General features: G+C 41.1%; 1 protein-coding gene across 1 annotated transcript in view; it reads right to left on the bottom strand.

Annotated features, from left to right (window-relative positions):
- The window catches only part of LOC111147420 (coiled-coil domain containing 129), an 85,503-nt gene that overhangs the window by 49,179 nt on the left and 19,399 nt on the right, over nucleotides 1-16,925 (bottom strand). Inside the window, exons 5-8 of the mRNA XM_022503427.1 lie at nucleotides 12,074-12,125; nucleotides 9,185-9,271; nucleotides 6,742-6,944; nucleotides 2,981-3,555 (exon numbers count right to left, since the gene is read on the bottom strand). Of these exons, the coding sequence (XP_022359135.1) occupies nucleotides 2,981-3,555; nucleotides 6,742-6,944; nucleotides 9,185-9,271; nucleotides 12,074-12,125 (917 nt within the window). The remainder of the gene's footprint in view (nucleotides 1-2,980; nucleotides 3,556-6,741; nucleotides 6,945-9,184; nucleotides 9,272-12,073; nucleotides 12,126-16,925) is intronic.

Below are 16,925 nucleotides of genomic sequence, written 5' to 3'. Positions count from 1 at the left end.
TTGCCAAATTCAGCCTTCAGTAGGATGTTAGGGAAAGCATCATAGATTGATCTGGAGGAAAATTTGGCCAATTCCAGTTGAAATTCTGATAGCTAGATATTTAAGGACATTGGCTCATGTTTTAAATGCCATGAAAATCTGCCAATTTCACACATAGTTTTCATTTCTTATAATTGTTATAAGAAATTATTTATTAAAAAATGACTATTAAATCTGGCATTAGCTCCTGTTTAAGATGCAACGTACCCAAGCTTCATTTACTCATCCATTGGTATCGAGTGAAACAAGCATTTTTCTCCCAGACTGGGATGAGGATGTAATATTTTAAATATTTTTTAGAAAACCAGAATTCAAGTAGTGAGTTTCTTTTATATTGTTTTGGGGTTTCTCTCTGCCTTAGATACAGAGACAGCCTCTCACACACACCAATCTGGGCAAATATTAAAGAAACACCATAAACAAAGTTGGCTATGTAGTTCAACAGAATATTTTGTTTCTCTACGGATGCCACCCACTGACTAAATTAATGTTATTAAATACTCTTCACGTTGATTTACTCATTCATAAATATTTACTGAGTACCTACTATATGCCTAAAAACACGTGAGTTTGTTTTCTTTCATTTTGGTGTCTGAGTTTCTTCCCACCTCCACATACACTACTAGATCGCTTTTTGTTGAATAATTGTCATTTATGAATAGCTGAAACTGTATCATGAAAGAATTGACATTCTTTTCTCGTCTTTTTTATGCTGAATATGATATAGCATAATATAATATAATCTCTCCCTGTACTCTCACATATAGGTAGTATCTAATGGCATTATATTCCTCAGTCTAGCCTGAAGCATAAAAAACTTTGTAAGGGACAGTAGCATTTGTGTGGCCTGCCAACAGGCTGGAGATGGTGACATTTCTTATTTAGATAGTAGGTGATAATAGCAGACTGACAAATGGATTGCAGATTTTCTTTATCTTCTTTATAGAACTTCAAGTATTAGCTTGGTAATTAAATAATCTTTGCAAGATTGAATTAAAAGAAAATAATTTTTCTTAGTGCCACATCAGTTTATCTTCAAATCAGGGCATGAGACCAAAGGTCTGCTTTTCTCTCCATTTGTAATTTTTATTCATTTGTAGGCTACTGGTTTACATTCAGATTAATATTTCAAGGTTCTTTTTAAAAATATTTTAAGGTTCTTGAAATCATTTCGAACATAAGACATGTACACGTATAAACATATATACATATGTATTAGGAGCATTGACAGCTAGGTATTTTGAGGCAACTGTTTTATCTCTGTTGGCTGGGGAGGGCTACTCAAAGGCATATTCACCTACTTTCTCTTCTTTTAGGGCAATGGGTAAGCCTTACTTCCCCCAAGTTCGCTGGTCCTCTCAGTCCCCTGGCAGGTTAAGAACCTCTTTTCTTGCTCCTCAGATATTCCAGACATGTCTAGAGTGATATAAAAGTTTACCAGTAGAGCTGGACTTCTCCCTGCATGTTACTGGTTTCTATGCCCATCCCTGTCACTGTACAGAGGTTCCCTTGGGGGAAGAGTCTGCCTCCACCCCCAACCCATTAGAGTGTCTTGCTTGTCCCAGGCTCAAAGAAAAGGTGGGCCCACCTTGGAATTTCCATAAAAATATCCTGCCCCACTTCTGGATAATTTACATGATAAAGGGGAAATTTTTGCTCTTTTGTTCTTCCTTGTCATTATATTAAAGAGTAGAGAAATGTGTGAAAATGTGTATTTTTTTTTAAAAGACTGAGGAGTGGATGGGGGTGTCCTCTAAATGGGGGTGAAAATCAGCACAAGTGAGGGAAGGTAAAGATGAAGGAGCACATTGCAAAATATGTTGTTGTTCTTGTTTTGTTGAACAAAAACTCTTTATTGACCAATGTTAGCCTTCTCCCACTCAGGAGAGAGAAGCCTGTGGGGTTACAAGGCTCTCACCATGGGTGAATGGGAAATTAATGGTCTGGAGAGGAGAAAACAGGCAGTGTGAAGAGGCATGAGTGGGGAAAGGGTCTGTAAAAATATAGTATTTTCCCTGTCACATGTTTCACGCCCATGTTTTAAGAACAGAATGTATGGTGACCAGGCGGCATAAGATGTGGTAATAAGGATGGAGGCAAGAAGTCACTTGATGTGTGAACTTCAGTAAACCCACAAAAGCCATGCCAAAGGGCGCTGTGTCATGGTGCAGCCCAGGGAGAACCAGAAATGGGAGAAATACGCCTATGCCTCAGCCTCAAATGCATTCATACTTTTCTGGAGTTGAGTCATGGTGGCATAGAATGAGGCTGACGATGCCAAAGGCACGGGCGCCTGAAGAAGGTGGGATCAGCCCCAGAAAGGTGTATTGGCTTAGGAATGAGGCTGATACAGTGAGTTCTTTTTGCACAGAATGGTGAATATATATATTTGTGCAAGGGAGGTCAAGTTATGTGACTATCAATAAATTCCAAAGCAAGCAAACAAATAAAATACTAGTCCTGTAAAATCAAAACCAAACCCAAGTCCCTACTTCTTTGTCCAAGACCCTGCACGAGGCATCATGGGGAAACTATTTCCAAGACACATCTTAAGGCCAAAACCTTGTCCTTGGGGAGCTGATAGACCAGCAGGGGAGATATCATCGACACACATATTCAGTCTCTGTTATACAAATGCTCCCTACCAAGGCTGTGAGAACCCAGAGTGGAAGTGGTGGGCAATTTCATTGAGTGGGAAGTAGCTGAACTGACCCTCTAAGACGGGGAAACAAGGAAAGTTAGAGAGTGGATGGAAGCAAGCTAGAATGGCCTTAAATGTCCTAGACAAAAAAATAAAACAAAACAAAAACAGGAGTTTGGACCAATAACATATAACCCTGAGGAAGTTAAAAGATTAAGGGGTCAACTGAATGCAGTAGGCAGAAAATGCCTTGGGGAGAGTTGTTCCCTTAGAAGTTGAACGCGTAGGTATAACACTGACCTCTTCCAATTCAAAGGAGTCCAGTGCTTCTCTTGCAAGATGAGACAAGCTCTTGAGCTTGTTAGTTTGAATGGAGTGTACCTTTTCAGTTCTGTCCTTGACTGAGCCCTCAGATGTACAGGAAAGAGGAGCCCTCTTAGCCAATGGGGATGAGCGAGGCCATTGTTTGCTCACAAGAGCTTGGGGAGCATGACAGGGCACCAAATCATTGCAGGCTTGGAGAGACCAGTGTTCTGCCAAAGGAAACAAATGGCTTTGGTCATGGTTGTTTGTCACAACTGGTAACTCCGCTCCACACCCTCCTGATTTTGCAGAGGTGATGGAAAATTTGCCCCTCATCTTCAGTGACTCTGATGCTTCTGGGCTATAATCTCTCTTAATGCTCTGCTTTGAAGTTCTCTTGAAAAGTTTACCCATTCTCTTCTGATGTCCATTGGCTTCACTTACTGAGGTTCTTTGCACATTTTCCCCTCTGTCTTCCTCTTCATCTTTGTTCTGCAGGATGTTAACATTATTCAGCAAAGATGAGAAGGCATTGGCTACATGGTCCAGGATCTCCAGCTGTTGGAAACGACCTGAACAATACAACGAACACAGAATTTTTAGACTGGGTCCTTTCCATGAAACTGCATAAATGTAGTCAAAATTGAAAAAGTTGGTGACATATGTGATTTTCAAGGTCGGATGGACTACAAGCTCTTGAGGCTCTTGAACTTTTTCTCAGTACATGCCACTGGTTATTATGGAGGTGATTCCCCAACATAAGGAGATGCCGTTGTGTCATGCAGAAAGAGAACACCTCTTATATTTAAATATAAATATAAATATTTAAATTCATATATGCCTGTAGTTTTTATGTGTGAATTCATAAAAACTATAGGCGAGGATGAATCTGAATCTTGTATATTAAACTAAATGACAAAGAGTGAACCTAGCTCTTTCATATGGGGTGAACTTATGTATTCCTCCATGGCTTTAGGTAGTAGATATCCTAATCATCAGCTCCATCATCTCCACCTGCACTGTCACTTACAGTTTGCAAAGATCATGGAATATGGAGTCAGAAGGCCTGGTTCCAAATCCTAGGTCAACCAATCACTGCAAGTGTGATGTCAGAGTAAATGAATTAATAGAAATATGGTGCCTAGCACCTGTGCCAAGCATATAATAAATGGTCAGTTTCCTCATCTGGAGAAAGAGGGTAATAATACCCATCTATGTGTCCCTCATATCTGCATAGAAAGCACAATGTTGTACAAATACCAGTAGTTAGAGTTATAAATGTGTAAGTCTCAGGACAGGAATATATTGTCCTCAACTGTCCAAGAGAAAACAGCCATTAATGTGAAAATCCATTTGCCTTTTCACATGAACCAGCTCTTCAACTTGTAAGTCTTTCTGGATGGCTCATTTAGGCAATACGCAAATATTGACTTCATTATCTTATGGATGGGACCCAGTGCAGCTAGTGGGACACATTGCCACTTTGAAAGAAAATAGTGAAAAACAGCTTTAATATCTCCAGATAATAAAACCAAAATTATGGGAAAAAAAAAACCATTTTGCTTTTATTACACAGCCTTTTTCTCAACCCCAGTGATAGCATGCCAGGTTGCACAGCTCAACAGTGGTCAAGGGTCATGTTGGTGGGTAAGGACGCTGGCCTCTGTTTTGTTGTTTGCACCAGCAGAGCAATGCTACTGACTTTCCCATGAGCATATCCTTCCACCTACCTGCTCCCTTCACCAGAAAGGGGGACAGTGACTACTGATCCTTCTACTTGAAAAACTGTGATAGACTTTTTGCAGAAGTTCATGACATTCTTTTAAGACCAAGAGGAACTCTTGGGTTCTGGGTATTTTTAGAAGCATTCTGATTGCATTTTCAGAATGCAATCTTTTTAGTTGAAACTAAATCTTTTTTTTGTGAGCCTCAGGGTATGACTGAATCATAATTGTACTTCTATGATTGTCTTAACATCCATCCCATAGCAGAATTTTTATACTTAGACCAAGATAAAATCTATCCATTTAACTGGTTAAGTTAATTCAAAGAACACCATCTTGTGGTATTAGATGTATGGGAGTTTTTTGTTTTGTTTTGTTTTGTTTGTTTTGTTTCTTGTTTGTTTGTTTTTGCCTTTGGGGAGATTGAGCAATGAACCAATTGACTGTCATCCCTTTGAATTTGAAGCTATTTTAGTGACTCTGAATGAGACATACTTTCCCTTCTGTTTCTAGAAGAACCAACTAATTTTATTATTGCTTGTTTTACATTTGACCATCTCAGTTTTCTTGAATCAAAAGTGTCCAGGTAAGTGTTCAGTGAGAACAGTTAGTGTGCATTATTAGCACAGTGTTGATGGTGGAAATAAGAATAGGGGCACAATCACAAGACTAGGGACCATCTCCGGGGTCTTCTATAATCCGTGTGTCAATTTCAACTGCAAAATGTTTACTCCACAGCTCAGGTCATACACTCCCCAAATAACAAGAAGTGTTATTATTGTCTCCAAAAAAAGAATTGATCTAAGAACTTGCATCTCCCTACGGCTTGGAGGACGAGACCACAAAGAATACTAATTTCCTCTAAAAGGTAAAGAAACATGGCGTTGCAACACCTTTGGGGATATATATACTCTTTTTAAAAAAATTGCAGCTGAGATTTGAGACCCATTTCACCCACATGAAAATGGGGAAACAGAGACTAAAATGAAAAATCTGAGATATTTGTTTGAGAAAAACACTTTATCTCACTTGACTTTCATGAATTTATTTAAAGAATGTATTTCAGAAACAGAATTTTGGCATTTTCTCCAGTCCAGAATTCTGCTAACTCTATCTCATGGAGGAGATGCTCTTCAATGCTCCTCCAAGAGGGGGTTTCGTATTTAAATAATTTTGAAAATGCTGCCTGGTATCTTCTCTAGGAGATTGAGAGTGCACTTGGGCATATTAAGCAAATTCTGAAGTAAATAAACCTGTTCAACTGCCAGGTATCTTTCCCCCAAGTTACTTGAGCATAGTACAAACGCTCCAAGAACATTCTGGTAATCTCCTAGAGAAAAGTATTCCATTGACCACCAGTTGGGGAAAAAAAAATAGCAGCATGCATGATAATGAAGAGGGTTAGGCAGAGTTAGTCCACAAATCTGGAGATGTGACAGCTTCACACATACCACTTATAGCTCATAGTGGAATAAGAAATGTTCCTAGCCTCAGACAAGAGGAAATTAAGGTTTTACCTTGTGACTGGTGATAAGATTTGTCAGCTCCTGGTTCCTCTGCCCCCGGGGTATGCGATTATGGTATGTACTAGTGCTGTTCAGTGGTAAGGCTTTTTTTTTTTTTTTTTTCCTGGACATATGGTGAGATGGCACATTCTTAACCCTTTAGAGGTAAGTGTGGCCATGTGACTGATTATGGACAAATAAATCTGACAATGATATCACTGGGTAAATTCTGAGCAGAAAGAGGTAAGAGACAAGTATGACTCTCCATTTCTACCTTTTCTTTGTTATTGCACCAGTGACATTCCAGATGACAGGGCCAAGTCCACATAGGAGGACAACATGGAGATATTTCCTTTCCCCAAAACACTCACATGAACCTGCAGCAGACACTTCTCTGTTCTAGGCTGCTGTAAGAGAGGGGCGATTGCTACAGTACACATTTTCCAGAGAGTTCCTCCTGATACTGTGGCTCTCATCTGGACACTCAGCCCCCTTGCTGAGATTCGGAAACCATGCAGCCCCCACTTACTGTAGAAGTCAGGGTTCTCAATGTTCATTCGCTGCTTTTGAGCTTCGAGGAAGACCCGGATGTTGATTCCTCTGGCGGCTGAGCTACAACCCAGGAATCTGGCTGGGACTTGTGTGCAGGTGTCGGGCTCATCTGCACCAAACCCCAGATCCAAGAGAATCTCCACCGGATCTCCTTCCCAAAATTCCAGCCATTCAGGAATGCTGTGGTAAAAATATGAATATCTTTATCCGGTAACAGTTCGCTTAACAAAATCTGGTCTTTTTTCTAGTCACCTGCCCTTCCTGCCCCCACTCCTGCCCCAGTCTTCCAGAAACTGAGTAAAGAGGAATCTAAATAGACAACGAGATGGTGTGTCTACCAGAGCTCATACGTACTTATTTAAGGGACAGTCCATCACTTCCACTCAGGGACTGCTTGTCTGTACTTCCTGTGCAAGAGTCATGAGTTTATTTACCTGACTTTCCATTTCATAATAGGCAAATGTTACATTAGGTAGGGCAGGGAGATTGTGGGTCAGAAGCCAGAAGCGATACACTGATAACCACAAAGAAATGGTAGTTTATGGCAATAGGAAACAGAAGAAAAAAAACAACAAAAACCTGTAGGGAGTGGAACTCAAAAAAGAATGTTTTTAAAGAGAATCAGTCTGGGGGCCTCATCAGCTACACAGATCTGCTGACCATAGTGCGAAATGCAGACTCCAAGGACTGATACAAGTAATGATTTTCAGTCCCAAAGTAGAATTAAAATATGTTCTGTTTTTTTGTTTTTTGGGTTTTTTTTGGGACATGGGTGAGAAATAAGACATGGTTTCTTCAAATTGTTTGACTCAGTTTTGGCTTCGTTTGGTTTAGTTTTGGCTTAGTTTGACTCAGTTTATTATTATTAAAATAATAAACTTTGGTTATCTGGAAATTTTATTTATGTCTACCAACTCTTCCCAATTATTGACCTTCTCCTTGGTGATGTGCTCTTGACCTTTTAGAACTCATGGACCGTATGGAAGCAGAACTTTTGATAAGGTTTTCCTAGGTTTGCTTGTCTCTTTTGTTGCAAGTCCCTGTTTGCCTATACTTTCCACGCAACCCTAAGGAGTTTATTTGAGATAGTTTGAGTGATTTACTTTCATGACTTCATCGTTTAAATTGGATTAATTACAATTCATTTATTTAGCCATTCACACATTGAGCAACAGTCACCTATAGTCTCCCTGGGCAGTCCCACTTACCACACATTACCCAACATCACGTTCACACTTTCTTATGTAACATAGAGATAGGGTGCTTTGCCTCCCGATTCGATCAAGGAAGAAAAGACAAGCCAAAAACTCTTACTGGAGGGCTTAAATGGCTGAGGTTGGATATCCTAATCATTGGAATAACTGGAGAACAGGGGTACCAATCCCTTGATATTTTTTTTTATTTTTTATTTTTATTATTATTTTTTAAATTAACATATAATGTATAATTAGCCCCAAGGGTACAGGTCTGTGACTCGCCAGGTTTACACACTTCACAGCACTCACCATAGCATATACCCTCCCCAATGTCCATAACCCCACCACCCTCTCCCTGCCCCCCTCCTCCCATCCCTTGATATCTTAACATAAAAAAGTTTCAAGGGAGAAAAAAATTCTTGCAAGAAATCTAAATTGCATCTGAAAGGTTTAATCTGTGATTATTGTACACATTTTTATCCTGCCCATTTATACAAATATTTATTGAACATTTATCACATTCTATGCTCTCTGCTAGTCACCCATGGCACAAAAAGGAACAGGGCATAGTTCTGCCTTTCAGAGGCTTACAATCTCATGTCTAAGAATGTATTTATTGATTGATTTGTCACTAAACATATTTTTAGTATCATTAACTCTTCTTATTTATATTTAATTATGCAAGAAATAAATACCTATATTCACCTTGTTAAAAAATTATTATACTGTACATAAATCTCTCTTTCCCCTTAGCCATTACACCTATCAATCCTGACTCCTTTCCTGCTAAATTTATATTTATCCTTCCAGATATTTTTCTGTTACATATATGCTTTCTAGTTGTCACTGGTTCACTCTATAAATAGTAGCATACTCTATGTATCTTTCCACATCTTGCTTTTTCCCCCTGAAAAATATGACTCAAAGATTGTTCTAAGTTAATGTATATAGTTATCTCTGCCTATTCCTTTTATCATTGTATAGAATTCCATAAAATGGGTTGGACAATGGTCTGTTTGGCCATCTCCCCATGGACAAATATTTAGTTCGATGTCACTGAATCTTTTACCTTGTTCTTGCAAGTTGGAATTTTGAAAATCCTTTATTCATTCTCTCATCTGTTCATTCAGCAAGTTATTTCTCAAGGGCCTATTTATAATTTCATAAAATCCACTGTCACACCGAATGATTTCTCTGGTTGACAAGTGCCTGGAAATCACATACCTTTGTGGGAGACTTGCAGCAGAATGGCAAGAGTTGAAACTGGTCCCTCTGGAAAGGGTGGGAGTTTCTGAAAACGGATGCAGAGATCTACAGTCGGGGAAAATACCAACGATGAGATGTGTTGATTTAGATAGTCCCCTGGGAGATCATTGTGAATCTTTCCCTTCCAGGGCGAACATTTGCATTTCCTCCTCATTTCTAATAATCCCATAATGGCCACACCTTTGAGGAAGAGAGAGCATGCCGTGGAGAAGCTGCTCCTCTTTCCAAGAGTGTCTTGTTACAGAAGGTGTGAGAATTTAAGTGTTAGGTGCCCGCTAGTGCTCATTATAAAGGTGACAGAATGTCTCACTTTTGACAGATGGCAAATCATTGGGGAACCTTTCAGGAACACAGCTCTGCTAGGCACCAACTTTCTGAAGAAGTTAAAATTGTGTGGTGCAAGAGGTACGGCAAGCCGTCACTGACATGACTCTGTCTTAATGCCCATAATGGTGAAGGGTTCCATATTGCGCGGTTCACAGTCTTTCAGTGCTGTCTCCCGGGCTCCAGGGGCCATCCATATGCAATAGTAACCAACTCCTCTACTACCACAAAAAAAAGTGTCACTCTATCCAAAGAGGCCTGCCTTGCAAGTCCTTTGGAAGCACTTCCAAACAGAATGAAACCCTGTTGTCACATAGTTCAGTGTTACAGAGCTCGGATATAGCATCGACACATCCATCCTCATCAGTCATAATAGCCAGGTGGCACGAGATTGGAATTAAGCAAAGAACACCATGTAGATATCAAGTTTCCCTAAGAGACCAAGTTGTCTTGAATTTGCCTTAGTCCCCGTCCCACAGGTAGTCAGAATAGCTGGTCTTTGCCTCTTCGTTCAATTGCTTCTCCACGTTAAGGTGGAGAAAGTATATGTTTCTGAACAATAAAGACTCTGGTTTTAACAGATGGTTGAGTTTGCTGGGAGCCCTGAAGAGATGCAGAAGATATCCTTTTATTTATTGCCTCCCCTCAGCTTGTATTAAGCCTGCTATATTTTTATTTCATTCTGGGTTTGAGGATCACACCTCCCTTTGTAACGTTCATCAGAGCCACTCAGAAACTGTGCAGGCCTAGGATCCAGGAGAATCCCTGTATGTCACGGTTCTAAGCAAACCAGGAGAGCAGGAGTGAGTCACTGACCTTGGCTTTCATTTTCCTCTTCAACAAAATGAGAAAGTTGCCTGAGAGACTTCTGGGGTCCCTTAGGGCTCTCTGATTCTGTGGGCAACAAATATAGCTAATCTGCTAAGAGGGGAAAACTGACAAAGTAGCATTTTGATTGTGAATTGGTGGGACTCACAGGGAGACAGTATTGAATATTTGGTCTTCAATGAGTTGAGATTATCTTGAAAATGCAAGGGTGGCTGAGGCATGGGAGCAGAGTTCCCAACCTCAAAAAGCTCGCAGTCTATGCCAGTGGTTCTTAAACCAGAATGTTTCTCAGAATCATCTGAAGGGTTTGCAAAAACACAGATTTCTGAACCCTACTTCCAGATTCCCTGACTCAGAGTGTCTGGGATGGGCCTCAAAAATTCTCAAGGCTATTAAGTTTTGAGGTAATGCTGTTTTCCCCACCGTCAGGCACCACCTTGAGACTTAGTCTACCCTCATATTAAGAGATTCTCACTGCTTTCTACCTGTAACATTGGAAATCTTATGCACAGGTGACCCTTGAACAACATGGGGGCTAGGGGCACTGACCCCCGCCATAGTCAAAAATCTACGTATAAGTTTGGACTCCCCGATACTTAATGACTAAATAACCTACTGTTGACCGAAAACCTTACTGAGAAGAGTCAACTAGCACATATTTTATATTTCATATACAAAAAATCGTCCTTACAATAAAGTAACTAGAGAAAAGAGAACGTTATGAAGAAAATCAAAAGGAAAACACATTTATAGTACTGTATTCTACTTATAAAAAATCTGCATAGCAAAATACGTCAGTTGGAGAAGGACAAATACCATGTGATTTCACTCATATGTGGAATTGAAGACACAGAACAAATGAACAAACAAAGGAAAAAAAGATAAACATAAAGTCCCAGACTCTTATATATAGGGGAGGTGAGTGCCAGGAAGGGTGAAAGAGAATTAAGAGTACGCTTATCTTGATGAGCACTGAGAAATGTAGAGAATTAGTGAGTCGTTACATTGTACACCAAAAACCAAAACTGTGCGCTAATTATACTTGAATTTGAAAAGAAGTCTGCATGTAGGTGGACCCACACAGTTCAAAGCCATGTTGTTCAGAAGTCAACTGTCTTATTGCCCAGTGAAGAGCATGGTGATGAACAACACTGACGATGTGAGAATACGAAAGCACCTCTTTCATGAACAGGTACTTCTGGACAGTTGTCTTATAGTCAAATGCCTTTTATGCATGTGTTTTCTTTTTTTTTTAAGATTTTATTTATTTACTTGAGATAGAGAGAGAAAGAGAGAGAGAACATGAGAGGAGAGGGTCAGAGGGAGAAGCAGACTCCCTGCTGAGCAGGGAGCCCGATGTGGGACTCGATCCTGGGACTCCAGGATCATGATCTGAGCTGAAGGTGGTCACTTAACCAACTGAACTACCCAGGCACCTCATGCATGTGTTTTAATTAAATTCCTTCCCCACCCCCATGCCAGCGTTCGTTGATTGAATTTGCTCACCCGTTTATGACATTGAAAGAACCTCTATCTCTCTCAAGGGTCGTGAAAGCATTGTAGGTGCTGTGGCTAAACCAGTGACAAGATCCCAAGCTCCATGGTGGTATTAAGAAGTCTCCTCACTTCCATTTCATTTGTGAAAGATGTGGCTCTAAAATACTAGAGTGAAGCCACACGGGTCCCACCACCTACCTCATGTAGTCCTTCATGGTCATGTGCACCATTTCTTGTTCATGTAAAGAAACTGTAACAAAGAAAGATTGGAATTAATCAAAGCTTCATTTCTTATAAGGAGCTTCATTTCCTTTAAGATAGAAGATTTTTCTGGTCCTCCTCTGAATGAAGATGGGATTGATTTCCGTATCTGAGATGGTATCAGCATGAGGTAGAAGGCATCCCTGCAGCAAATAAGACAGCATGTAATTAATGGCTAAATGGTGTAACAACCACGTGAAGAAATGTACTTGTTCAGTCAAGATGAAGTCGGTGGCAAAGGAAGTAGCCTTCAAAGGTTTCATGGAGAAACTGGTACGTGTCTTGGATTTTTAAGAAGGGGTAGAATTTGATAGATGGAAAAGAGGTGTGGCCAAGCACAGAGTGTGTCTGTAGCAAGTCTGATGAGAGCATAGAGCATTTTGGAAGACTCACTCATGGTCCACAAGATGAAGGAGTGAGTGTGGGGACAAGCAAAAGGATACACGGAGGACCCCACAGTTGTCCAGCACCCGCCACGCATTTCTATCTCCTAATCCTCATAACAGTCTTAAATTTAGGACCTATCCTGATTTTTCAGATTAGGAAGCAGACTCACAGGAGTTGAGTAATGAGCCCGGGATCACGCAGTCAAAAGTAGCAGATCTGGGAATACATCGTCACCTTGGTGATTGATTATATCAATAACAGCATCATTTATTTAATGTTAACTTTATAGGAGGCAGTGGGCTAAGCATGTTGCATGCACCGTCCCTTTTAATTCGTATGACAAATCTATGAAATAGGTATTATGAATCCCCACTTAACAGAGAAGCAAACTGAGGCTCAGAGAGATTAAATGTATTTCGCACGGCCAGCAGGATGCCACAGCTTATTTTTATTTGTTGCTGTTGTTTCTTTTCAAAACACCACACTGCCAACAGCATGTCCGTAGCTTATTTGAAAACCAGAAAGAGGAGTTTATATGTATGTGTCGGGACATGGATTTTGAGCACACGAATAAATGTGAGAGAGACGATGCCGACAGTCCATTTGTCTGGTTAGTGGTGCTGAAGACAGACTAGAAGAGCTCAGTACTGGGAGGCTCCGGAACGAGCCGTGGCAGCCTTCAGGATCTGTGTCATGATGTAATGCTGCGGCAGCAGACGTATGCAGAGGGAAACCTTCAGAACATGGGCCAGTTCCTCCGAAAGTTCACCAGCCTTCTCATTTCCTCTCACAGTGGCTTTTTCTGGGTGCAAATGTGTGACATGTATAAAACTGGAAATGTCGCCACCCAGCACTCCCATAAGAAAGTATAAATTTTTCGCTGTAAGAAATACATGCAGGTGGGGAGAAATTTTGGAAAAACAAGCCTAAATGATTGAAACATTAAAAAAAAAAAAGGTTGAAAATAATAAAGGGCTCCTCAGTCTAGAGCCAGAGTTCTTGTCTGGGTAGGATACTACCAACAGATCTCTAGGTATCTGTGACCTTGCCTCTGAGTGCCAAATTTTGAGGGTGGAGATAAGAACACGTGTAGTTTCCAGCTGTTTTTTCAAAGGCTCAGTGACCCTGCTGAATGGGACAAGAACAGTGGCCTAGAAAGATAAAGACTTGAAGCATATCATGAGGTATGCGCAGACAGTGAGTTCTTAACTAAGCCCAGAACACACAACTACAGTTTTAAAAGGTAGCGAGGGTGCAGTTTCCATGAATGTCTGCCCTATGGAACAAATAGAACTCTGTCACCTGAGAGTCACAGGGAGTGAAAAACATAAACCCATGATGTGCCTTTCCAGCGCTGGGACCAAGCAGTTGAGAGTCTCACAAGACAGAATGAAAGTATTATTCCTTGCCTGTTGGAGGGTTTGTTGGGTTTTAGTTTAGTTCAGTTGTTGTTGTTTTTCCACTTTGCTAATTTGTAAGATAAACCTCCTGGGCTTGTCAGGGTTGGGTCCTTGTTCCCGCTGTCCCTTTTCAATGATGAACCTGAACCAAGAGGCACCAGCCGGCGGCCCAGTTCTCGCCAGTCCTGGGATTCCTAGAATTTCCTTACAACTCCAAGATAGGACAGTGTCAGCCCAGATCTCTTCGGAAAGCAATGCATTGGAGGCCACGTGTGCGGCAAACATGTGCAGTCTCCATCCTACTCACTTGGTTCATTAGCGGTTATCTGCCTGGCTCCCAGGAGCATTTGAGTCCGCTGCCTCTGAGCACAGGAATTTGACACCTAGGTAATGCCACCACGGGACAGAAAAACTGCTCCTGGTACCCTGCGTTTCCTCAAGCTTCTGTAGGCATCGTGCTCCAGGCTGAAAGCGAGACACCTGCAAAATGTGCCTGTATCCATCCCATAAGGCCCTATCTGCTAGGGTCTCCTTACCTCCTTCTTGTGTCTCTAATGGTTCGGTCTCAATATTTTTCTCCAATTTCTTTTTCTTTCTATGACAGTCTTAGTAGGTTTTTAAAACCAGATTTTACTCTTTAAAAGCAATGGTGGATGGATGAAGCAGAAAGGAAGGAAGGAAGGAAGGAAGGAAGAAAGAAAGAAAGAAAGAAAGAAAGAAAGAAAGAAAAAATAATAATAATGTCCTCCTCTCCCCAAGGCTCGAGGCTCATAAGGGTTGAGTTGGAAGAGAATCAAAGTGAGAAAAAAGTTCTCCGCTTTACTTTACTACATCCCATCGCATGGGTTAAAATGCCAGTTCTGAGTCTCCAGCCGCCCTCCCGACTGTGAGGTGGACTTCTGCCATCTGAGGCAGCAGACACCACACTTAACCCTGCAAACTGTATTACTGTGGAAGATGTAGTGAGATATGCAGAAGGCACTAATTAGCACCTTTATTGGCTTAGAAAGCATTTTTTATTTTGGTTTTCCTAAGCATTTCTGACTGATTCATGGAAGACATTTGGTTCTTTGGAATATCGTCCAATAGACTAATCAAATTACATTTTCACAGGGCTCTAAAATAATAGCATTCTGCAGCTTTCTGTATATTTAACTCCTGCATGACCAAGACGCGGAGCAGAGGCCCTCAGCAGCGTTTATTTCTCCCAGTTTGTTCATGATTTCAATTTACACTCTTACAAAATAAAAGATTCTTCCTTCTCCCTGACACTCAGCCTCAAGACCTTGAAGCCAGCCATACTCTGCTCTTCTCCGCTCGCCTAGCTGCTTAGTTCCCAGATGCAGCTGACTCCTCCTTTCTCTTCCAGCGCGGAGCCCCAGCCCCAGAGACCTGAAGCCCGAGTTCTCAACAGCATCTTCCCAAGATGTGCCCCTTCTTTCTCTTGCCAAGATAAACAGCGGAATCTGTCATCTTTCTCCTCAGAAACCATTCATAACTCACTCTAATAGACATGGCAAGTGTGTAACACGCCTGGTTCAATTCCCCAGTGCTGCACCTATGGCAACTATCACTAATTATTCATGACCTTCTGTTCAGGTGAACAAAGATACGGTCTTAAAATCCTCCTAACACAACCCCAGTAACGACTACCTCTCCTTTGACTAGAACCTGAGATGATCGTCATACATCAAGTGTGGTTCCCTCTTTCTGGATTTTAAGGCATTTACAACCAGACAACACCTTATTTACCAGAAGAATTTCCACCTTTGTTCCCCAGCATGAAGCCATTTCTCTAGTCTGACCGCCTTCTATATGCTTTCCTGCACACATTTGGTTTTCTTTTCATTCTGTGCCTTTATTCTAGCTCCTTGAACCAAGTGACATTGTCTTCCTTTGCCTCTTTGTTTTTTTTTCAGAACCACATTGCTCTTTGACTAGCTCAAGTCACTCTTCTTTGAAGATTTCCCAATCTGACTCACATCAGCTTCATTATGGACCAGTTGTACGAAGGTCTTTTGTTGACTAGCTTTGGGGAAATCAGATGTGTTAGAGATTGTTCCTACCTCAGTGGGATTTACAATTTTGTTAGTGAGGCTGCTCGTATCCCTAATAATTTGAGGAAGCACGGGCCAAGCACCATATGGGTAGAACCCAGCACGGATGTGGCAGGTGTGCAGAAGAGAACTTGAGGCTCTTAGTGCAGGTGTCAGGAAGCCCCTTATAGAGAATGGGGGACCTGAGGCATGGCTCAAAAGAAGGCAAGAGGAGAACAGAACAAGAAAGACTTTATGGCAGGAGGCATTGGATGAAGAAAGATGAAGCATCGGGGTGGCAATGAAAGGGGATAAGACAAGAGGGTCTTGTGAAACATGGGCACAGTTATATTAAGATTGCAAAGGTCCTGGGAAGTCAGAGTGACATATGTAAGAGCAGGGGCTATGCATTCTACATCTTTGTATTCTCCACCAGCACAGTGCTTTCTTTTTTTAGAGAGAGAGTGTGTGCAGAGGGAGAGATAATCCCAAGCAGACCGCATGCCCAGTGGAGAGCCCAATATGGAGCTTGATCTCACAACACTGAGATCATGACCTGAGCTGAAATCAAGGTCAGATCCTCAACTGACTGAGCCACCCAGGCGCCTCTCTACCATCACAGTTCTTGGCTCTGGGTGCTTTTGTTTGATAAGCATTAAAGGAGCATCTCTTATGTTTAACTGGATTTGCATCGAACTCATCTTATAGGCCACAGATTTTAGAATTTGATTTTGTAGTTCTTATTGAATAAATTCCTTCTGGAAAGGTATAATTTTATTGCTCAAGGACCTCTCTGGGGATTGGAGAAGAAATATCTAAATATCAAAAGGACAAATGAATTAACCACCTACCAAGTAATCAATGGATCCAAGGCGATATTTGACAAAAGCTTTTTTTTTCTGTAAACATTGGATCTGTTTTTTCTCCCCTCACAGTTATGCGTGGCTGTGTTATTAAACAAGCACA

This window comes from Enhydra lutris, unplaced genomic scaffold, assembly GCF_002288905.1.
Source record: "Enhydra lutris kenyoni isolate GAN:26980312 unplaced genomic scaffold, ASM228890v2 scaffoldscaffold16, whole genome shotgun sequence".
Taxonomy (NCBI): domain Eukaryota; kingdom Metazoa; phylum Chordata; class Mammalia; order Carnivora; family Mustelidae; genus Enhydra; species Enhydra lutris.
The sequence above is the reverse complement of the archived record's forward strand: the minus strand, read 5'-3'. Positions and strand labels throughout refer to the sequence as shown.